Here is a 9651-nt window from a genome sequence, read left to right on the forward strand (position 1 = left end):
TTTGAACTTCGCACATTTGGAGCTTATATTTGCAACTTCTACTTTTTGTGTTCTATTGTTTTTGGTGTTTGTTCGAAATTTAAATTAAGGAAAGTTATTTTTGTTTTTACTGCGCATTGGCCGCTTATTGAGCATTTTTTTCAATTGGACCTCGAATAAAAAATATAAGTAATATACGAATTCAAATATGCACGAGAGATAGACGATTATGATTGCATACGAAATCTTTCTGGATAAATTTTTTTCTCTTTCTTGTAACGTTTGACGTAGAGATCTTCGTGTCAACAAGGGTTGTTCGGCATTCTGGAATTTGAGCATGTGGCTGCCTTGTCGTAAATACCATCTTTAATTCGTACAAACATGAAATTTCTTGCTGGAATTTCGAGCGATGACCTTCGGATTTGGAGGCATGAATGAAGCGTTGTTGATAAATGCCTTCAATAAATGATAAATTATTGCGTAGTTGTCTTATTCGGTTAATGACTTACTGAGTAAGATTAAATACTGAACACAGCTCTGTAAAAAGTTAGAAATTGGCGGTTGCAGAGAAGCGCATGAGAATGGAATAGCTGGATACGGCCCTGACTACAAAAATGTGAGGGACAACGTGACGTGGAAGCGAGAATTTTAGTGCAGGCACTCCGAGGCATGGAAATCCGGCATTTGATATAAAAGGTGCCTGCTAGTACGGAAGTAAGTTGAGGTCGAGTGCGGCATGGCAACATTTGCATGGTCCCAGTCCATTACGAGAATTTCAGCGCTTTGAGTGTGTAAGTAGATGTCTCCAAGAATCTGCTACGTTAGAAGAGTTCCAACTGCAGAGTGCTGACGAATAGGGCGCTTCGGGCGCCTGCAGTGTACATGCAACCGATTCCGTATCACAACCAATTTCGGCTGACAAAAGTAGAGCAACCATGCACGTTCGGTTGAGCAAAGAAGAGCTACGAAATTAGATGTACCAAGGAATTGCACCCACTTTCGGTTAATGTAAGAACATCTATGGTCAAATGCTTCAAAGAAGAACAACCAAGTTCGAATAATCCGAGAAGAAGCAAGTTTGTTCGAGAAATAAAAATGAAATAAGTCCACTGAAATAAATAAAATCGATCTAATTCGATAGTGTGAAAAGAGCAAACAAGTCCAATAAGATGAGAAATGAATTCGGTTCGATTGAGTAGATGATGGCAGCCAAGTACGATAGGCTTCACCACTCTTTGGACCGCAATACGAATAAACAAATTTGTAACTTCTAGTTTTAAATTTTCTGGTAACGAAGGAAAGCGAGTAAATTCTAATGAATTCAAGAATAATGAAATTCTCATTGAATTTCAATATTCTTTACTGAGGATTTTGTTAACTTTCATCGTGCAGTGGAAAAATTACTTCACTTATGACCCATTTTAAGAAGATAATGTCAATACAAACTTTATGAAGCGCCACAAGCCAGTGTCCTCGTACTACTTGCAGAAAAATCCATCACTTATTCACTTTAGCAGATCTATAAAGTGTACACAAGCTGCTGTTTGTTTATTTAGACATCTTTTCGAGTAACTTCTCCAAATAAATAACAAATAAATTGCCTAAACCATTCAAGGTATTTATTTATAAACAATCTTTTTCTCGACGATATTTTAGAACGTGAGTTCCTTTCAAAGGTCACCGATCGATGATTCCAATGTTGTGGTTGCTTTGTTCCTAATACCATTGTGAAGACAGTCAGGCTCCGTAATTGATATAAGTTACTCTACCATGAGCCAAACTTTACTCAAGTTATCCCGAGCTTTCTCCTCCTCCCCTGGCCTTCTTCCTCCCACCAACAACGCTTTATTTGCTCGCCTGACGCATTACTTGCTAAGAGACTTCGGGTCCAGCAAGTCGGCTTGCCGAGAGCTCACACTTCCTAATTCCGAGGATTACGGTCAAAGAATTGACCTCTAGGACTTTGTTTCCAGAGGAAAGAATTTTGTACGCACTCATATCTATATGTTCATTCAAATGCTATAGTAAGGGTGTAGCAATGACTGATTTCTATGTTTAAGAATGAAAATTTAAACGACCTAATTATTCATAAATTTTATAAAAATCGCACATTTTTTAGTCAATAGGTATTCCAAAGCAGTTTTTGCCCTAAAATTATTGTGGTTAAGTCCATGCCCCATGCTTATGCTATTCCGTTGTCCGCAGTGCGCAAGGAGAACGAAGATATCCTACAGAAGTGGCAGGCTGGACCGTCCTCGGACAACGTCTCGACTGTGCCCCCGTCGGACGCTGCGATGGCCCAGAACGGAACTTGGGGCGTCCTGCCCCCAGTTCTGCCCACAGCTGCCGGGCTTATGACCATAAGCTCATCACCTGTGCTAAGTGCTAGAAAAAAGCGTCACTCTGTTTTCAACTCTAACAAATTAATCTTATTGTTGGCTGGCAAAACAATGTCAAAATACCAGTACAAGAGTCGGGGATTTAGGCCCAGAATTGGCCGTGATATAAACTCTGAAAGAAGTGCATTAAACAAAAATGCTAGCAGCGCGAAAGGAACTGTTGTTAATATTCCTTTTGATAAACTCAATGGGATCTATTCACTTCCAAGTAGTAATAATACAGGGTTTAGTGTCTCAAGCCTTTCTTCCAAGCAAAACTCCTCCGTGGCCGTCAGAAAAATGTTGAGCAATTTGAGCGAAATTTCTTATAACAGCTCGGTGTCAAAAACGAATTAAAATTTTCTAATTAAAGATGTTAGCGTTAGTTATAGAGGTGCTCCTCAAAGTGCTGCGTTCATGCATTTTATATTCAATATGATTTCATGTCTTTATTATCAGCAACATTAATTGTATCCGTTTTAGAACGCATAAACTTGCCATGAATGCAATTTCTGTATAGGTAGAAAGTCAAAGCTTTCAATCGAAGCAATTCCACTGTAGTTACTTTAAAAATAGCCTACAATGATTTTTTTATTTAACAATTAACAAATCTTTAAAAAAGAATCATTCCCGATTCCCAGACCAAAGTTCGTAAGATCGCATTACATTGAGTGATAAGTAAACACCTCAGTTTGCGATCCGTAATGAGGGGGCAAAAATGGCAAATTTTTTTTCGTCAAGAAGATATCTTAGTCTGATCATTTCGTGTATACTACAAGTGCCAAGTATGTATGAACCTCTTTTCGAATATTTAGCAAGGAGTTGTTAGTGTTATGGTTACGTTAACAACGAACCATCTTTTGCAGTATAAGTATTATTTGACTTCTCTGTTCTTTGTGGCCACTGTCGGACCAGCTGGTACTCTCAACTCATTAATTTTTAGCATCACAAATAGCCCTCAAAGAACGGGTAATCCAGTTCGTTCTTAATATTCGAGTAAACACAACCGGAAATGTTCCAGTCAATTTTTAGTTTGGTATGGTCATCACCTGTAATATAGTATCAAAAAATTTATTGTTGTTGCCTGTGGGAGTTGTTGCTGCAGACCAATTTCTTAGCAATAAAATAACCATGGGATCACTACCTGGGTGGCATATAATTATAATTTAATACTGTGGTCAGCGTACGCTGTCGAAACTACTCACATTTAACGAAAACTCGTTGTGATTCGTGAAATTGCTTCTATTTTATATTTAGTTCTCGATTTAATGGGCATTTTTCTTAAATGGTCAGTCATGTCATGGATCAGATATACCGAACCTTGTCTTCCATTCTTCCTTTACGTTCGTTTACGAGCCGTTCAATCTGCTATTTTGTGCTGCTGGAAAAGCTTGCAGCATATTTCTTAATTTCAGTCCTTTTCACATATGAAGATAACTTGTAAGTCTGTAACATTTTGCTTCATGAATGCTTTTTGACCAGTCAGTTGCGTTTCCAGAGACATGAGTGTAAACAAGTGCAATTGGTGTAAAAATCGCTGTGACGGCGTTCCACTTCATTCGTGAATCAAATATCCTAGTCGAGATGTCGTTCACGTTCAACAATGTCTCCGCAGAAGATACTTTGACATTTTTTCTTCCTATATGACCTTTCATATTTGTTAGGAATTATTCAATTATTCATTGGGTGATACGGACGCAGGATTTTGTGGAGCACCGTAAGTACATTAGAATACCAAAGTCGATGATCAGGTCCCAACCTTCCAGTATTTTAGCATCGCCTCCGATGTTTAGGCTCCTGTGACTGCAACCGGATTAACACTTGCGCTGCAGTTCTGGGAGCGGTTTCCATTGTTTCTAGTTGTTTAGACGGAGGTAGAATCTCCGCATTGTTACTGTTCTTTCTTTCAATTCCTAGATAGAATGTGTAGTGACTACTTTTTGCAAAGAATTAAAATGAGCACAAGTTTGGGGTGTAACCTAAGTGAGGTCTTTCATTTGACTTCTTAACTGGGCATTCGCTAATTATTTTTCAAGCGCATGGCGCCCCAGTCCCTCTTCAACTTATGTTCCCACACTGAATAATATACAGTATTGTACTGATGTGTACGAAGTTGAGACTTAAAGCCCACTACCAACACTTTCTTTCTTCTCTCAATTCTTCCTTTTTGTTTACTAAATATTCACCGCAGTGCGTGTAGATGACTGGCTCCAGTCGAGGACTGTCGCCGAGCCCTGAAGACAGTAAGGGGCGACTTGCGGGACCGCACTTTGAAGTGAGCGTGTTCAGTACAACCTACCCTCGAGAATCTCGTCTTCCCATTCCCTTGTCATAGAAATTGTGAGAACCTACCTTAAAAGGTGCTTTGTCTTAGTCTTCGAACATTAACAAGAAGAGCTTTATGTAGGCATATTCACCTTGACTATTGAAGATGCCTGTTACGTAGAGGCCAGAGTTCTGGCTGTCTCGTAAGGCAGTTCACTTGGTGAGCTGAACATTTATACCAAAATTAGTTTAAAATGCTTGCATTTGCCAGATTCTTTCGTTGGATTTGATGACAGAATTTAGTTTGGGCTTCTAATCTAACACAATTTTGTTATAGTAACATTAATGATCGTGTTCATTGCATACATAATCTTCGTTAACATGAGAGAGAAGTCATTTTGATTTGATATTTTATTCCCAGATAATACAAATACCAGGCGTCTACCGATGCCTAAAAGATTAGTTAATGTTGTATCCAATTTACGTAGATTTCATGGAATAATTAAGACTGTTATGAAATTTTAGTTCATAAGTGAACGTAAGAAAAACATTTATTCAATCAAAGTGCTCAGGCCTTGGATAATGTCTTTGCTGAAACGTCGCCTCGCCAGCTTTCGTACGGCGAGTCTGGGTGCGTACAAGTTTTCAGAATAATTATTGGAGAAAAGAAGTTCATGCAGAATTATCGGGTTGGCGTTGATTTCTTAATTAGTTCATATGAACCTTATATTAGTGAGAGAACAACGATGAGTAGCTGTACTATTACTAGACATTTTCCATTTCTTCTCTTGTCAAACTTGAGTATTAGCCTTTTATTTTCTTTACGTCCAGGTTTGGTACCACTTTTACCATATTATCTACTGAAAAAATTTATATGTAGATGGTTTCGCTGTTCTTCAGTTTGTAGAAGTGTTGAGGTGCTTTTGTCAAAGTGCATGCATGTTGTAGGCAGGGGATGAAAATGTATCTTTCCTGATATAAGCTGCGTCAATTTCTTCACATATTCTATTATATGACAGCTACACTGACATCTTCTGATCTAAAGTAAAACTCGCATTGAAATTATCAACCAATTGAATACAGTAATACATAGCATCAACAAAATTATTTGTTGCATCATACATTCCTGAATTTTTTTGTGACTATCCTGATTTCTATATTTAAAATTTAGTTTAACTTCTGTTGTCTTCTGAGTGAGTTTCCGTAGTTAATTTAATTTGCTTAAAAAAATCTTTCTTTGAATAGGAAATTGCCGTATGCAATGCCATTGTATTTTTTTATTTATATCGTGTGTCTAGGTTTCCGCTTGTATTGTCTCCTACTATTAGATGAAGAGCCATTTACTCTCGTATCGCTCAGCTACATCATAAATTGGAGGTAAAAGGTTCGTATGATATCGTTAAGCATGTAAACTTATAATTATACATTGACGACAATTCTTAAGGTTTACGGAAACTGTAGCAAGTGGGGAAAGCGAGAACGTGGCTTAGAACTTAGACAATTTATTTGATAAACTTTAATAGACCAAATGAACTATTTGCAGGTCGCGAAGTAAAGCTCAGATAGACTTAAAGTTTTAAACTGTTGGCTTACTGTTGTGAGTTACTCTGTTGATCTATCGAACTTCTATAAACTAAACGTTTTACTTGCATATTCTACTAATTCTAGCTGGATCTAGATTGCCTGCATGTTAGCTGATACTGCGGCCATGTTTTTCACCAGGATGAACTTCTTGCTGCGGCTACAAACAGTCAACTTTCATGGTTGTATGACGAGCGATCTGATTTTATTATATTTTCAGGTTATCAGTTGAGTCATAATGCATTACCGGTGGTTTTTACTAGCAAAATAATTTAGGTATTTGACTACCGCCGCATGAGAAACTTAGCGTTAAATAACTTGTTAAGTTATAATCAAGAAAATGTTTGGTGTGGAGGATATCGTTTTATCACCCGCAGAACACGGTCACTTGAATCGTGAACTCACAGGAGATAAATTCGATGTCTAGAATAATTAAAGAACAAAAATCTGGCAGTTTTAATGATCAAAAGGGATGAAGTTTCATCCATGAGTTCTAAATTTGAGCCGAATGGATTTCATTTTACGGGGCATTCTTATTTGAGTTACGAGTATTTCCAGAATCTTATTCATACAAATTCTTAAATTGAGTAAAATTTTTAAATTGTAATTTTCGAAGATATTTCTCTGTTAAACATTCGACTGCGTGTGTGTAATTTTTTATGCGCTCAAGAAAAGTTTTCTTGAATTGTTCTCCTAAATAGTCAATTGTTACAAACAAAACAGGAGACTGCGAGAGTCGACAAAAGTTAACTGCTTATCTGGGAAGCCAAGTGTTTTTGATTTTTCTGGGAAACAAAAATGTTTGTAAAAGGAATGCTAGACGTATTAAAGTGTCTTCTGAATTTAGAGAGAACATATTCGAGGAAAAAAATTTCAATTGATTGACAGAACTGTCCACATTAATCGATACACGTAATTCATATACGCAGCTCACGTGAATAGTGCGATGTCCCTGATACCAGTCGCCTGTCTAATGAAATATCTGCCTGCATTTAAATCAAATTACAAAGTAATTCCAATAGTCCTTTCCATTTGAGTTACTAATAAATACCAAGCGCTGATGAGAACATTCTTATCACAAATATTTACGTTAACTCTTATCACCTCAGGTGCAGGCAGCTCGGCACGACCTCTGGGGTTGCCTCCTTGTAATACACGATAAATAATTGAAAAACAAAGAAATTCCTATGTACGGTTACCAAATTTTAATTGAAAAATATCCGGAGTCCTGCTCCATCATCAATTAAAAAATTTGATAACGCAAGTAGAAAAAATTCGACAATATCACTCGTACTGTTATGAAATTAACGCTCCATTTAAAACAAAACTACTAAGTTACTACTTTATACATCAGATATCGCCAGAAATTACAGTTGAGGCGTATCGTAACAGACAGAACATTGTCGTCAACTACAGGTTTTATTATTGCTCAAAATTAACAATTATTATTATTATTATTATTAAAATTATACAAGAAAGTATTGGTGAAAATTCTGAAGCGAACTAAAAAATATTCAAAATACTTGGAAGCGAAATTCTTTATTTAACGTATCCGGAAACTAACATTATTTATAATTTTCCTGTCTCTCCAATGTTTGGGGCCGTGGCCTAACTTTTGCTATTGCTTATGAAAAGATTAGTTTTCTATAAAAAAAATTTACATTTCCTTGTGACTTTTTAACTTGTAATGAAAATCGATTTACCACGGAATGGAATGATTTTAAAATAATATATTTCAGTTTATTCTGACAATATTTGTGCCCACTTCCTCTGTGTGTACTAGTTGGTGACTTTGACCTCTTATTTCCGGTTCCATCGTATCGCTCAGCAGTGAATATTATGTTATCTTTCTAAGATATCTGTTTAATTTCGAACGGTAAATACTTAATTCGAGTTAGTGAAGCTCTCTCCTGAAAGACCCAGTTTGTATATTGGATGAAATAATAAATATAAGACACCATCAATGATTTTTTTTACATTTTTTACGTACAGTTATATATCAGTAACCTCCTTGAAAATACAAATAAATTAACTAGAAATTTATATAATCGACTTTTAACCTCAAGTCAAAGATGCCTCTGGAGAACAGTGAAAATGAGTTACAGCATCTGTAAGAGCGATCACCGATGCAAGTCCCTGCCCGATTCCTCGTGGCAGAGCGATCACCGATGCAGGTCCCGGCCCGATTCCTCGTGGCAGAGCGATCACCGATGCAGGTCCCTGCCCGATTCCTCGTGGCAGAGCGATCACCGATGCAAGTCCCGGCACGATTCCTCGTGGCTCTTCTCGCCGCGCCTGAACCGTTCAGTGCATTGAACGGTCAATGACGGAACAAGCTCGTGGAATGGCAAAACCAATTAAAAAATCCAACCCACAAAGAGGTGAAGCAACGTTTCTGTATTATTCCAACCATTGCGTGGAGTGTCTTGAGAGACGAGTGGGGGTGATAGGAGGAACGAGGTCCTCCTATCATTCAAGACCTTGTTGCAGAAATTACGATAGGCTACCCTCTGACGCGTAGAACGTCCAGGTTGATGTCTCGACCTGTTAAGACGAGAATAACCAAAATATTGTCAATAGTATTACGGTGGATAATATTTCCAGCTATCCCCGTCGAGAATAAGATCAGCACGTGAGACATCAGAGTTCCCGTAAATTATTGCTCATATTTTATTAAAAACTCAGAATTTCTCGGAATTGAAATTTGTCCAAAATTATGATGCATGGATCATCTTTGTAACAAACAAAACAGTAAATGTCGCGTACGAAAATAAAACTGTCACTCATTAAAGACATGCCCAACATGGTAAGAAACTATATACACCTTGAAACAAAGATCATATAGAATGTAAGCAAATACCTAACATGTTCAGGTAATTAGCTCTGAGCCTTGAAACAATCTTGAAGTAGGAAGATAATCATCCATTGCTCGAAAAATTATCTTGGAATTTATAAAATTGCGCCAGGGCACTCAGTGGGTGTCCCAGTGGTTAAAGTTCAGAGTACCAAGATTGGCGCAGAGAGGTGCGGGTTCGATACCAGCTCTGTGCGCCAGTTTCTGGTCAGAATCGGCAAGGAGGCCGGACGGTTAAAGCACAGCAGAATTGTAGCAGTGAGTTGTGAGTTCGAGACCACAACAAGCTGTGAATATTCTGCGATGTTAAGAATCAGCGACAGGCCTTTGGCCTAATAAACTCTGAAACCGCTATTATATTATATTATGACATGCAAGCCACCTCTTCACTTCTTTTTAGACGCTGCGTAGGGCAATACAAGAAGGTTAGCTATCGGTGTCTACTGATCTTGTTCAAATTTCTAACTCTTAATGAAAGCTCAAAGACTCAAAGATAATCCAGAAAAATGTACAAAGTATGAAAAATGCAGGATCAGAAACTGTGAAAAATTAAAACAATTCAGCATTAAATCGTAGTAGTTTATGGTCCGTTAT

General features: G+C 37.6%; 1 protein-coding gene across 2 annotated transcripts in view; it reads left to right on the forward strand.

Annotated features, from left to right (window-relative positions):
* LOC125177923 overlaps positions 1–7409 on the forward strand; it is a 129725-nt gene extending 122316 nt beyond the window's left edge. For both annotated transcript variants that reach the window (XM_047880615.1, XM_047880614.1), the window contains exon 2: positions 2185–7409. In XM_047880615.1, coding sequence (XP_047736571.1) covers positions 2185–2714 — 530 coding nt within the window. In that variant the 3' untranslated portion in view covers positions 2715–7409. The remainder of the gene's footprint in view (positions 1–2184) is intronic.
* The last annotated feature ends 2242 nt before the right edge of the window (positions 7410–9651 follow it).

Source organism: Hyalella azteca, unplaced genomic scaffold (assembly GCF_000764305.2).
Source record: "Hyalella azteca isolate HAZT.00-mixed unplaced genomic scaffold, Hazt_2.0.2 contig5706, whole genome shotgun sequence".
Lineage (NCBI taxonomy): Eukaryota > Metazoa > Arthropoda > Malacostraca > Amphipoda > Hyalellidae > Hyalella > Hyalella azteca.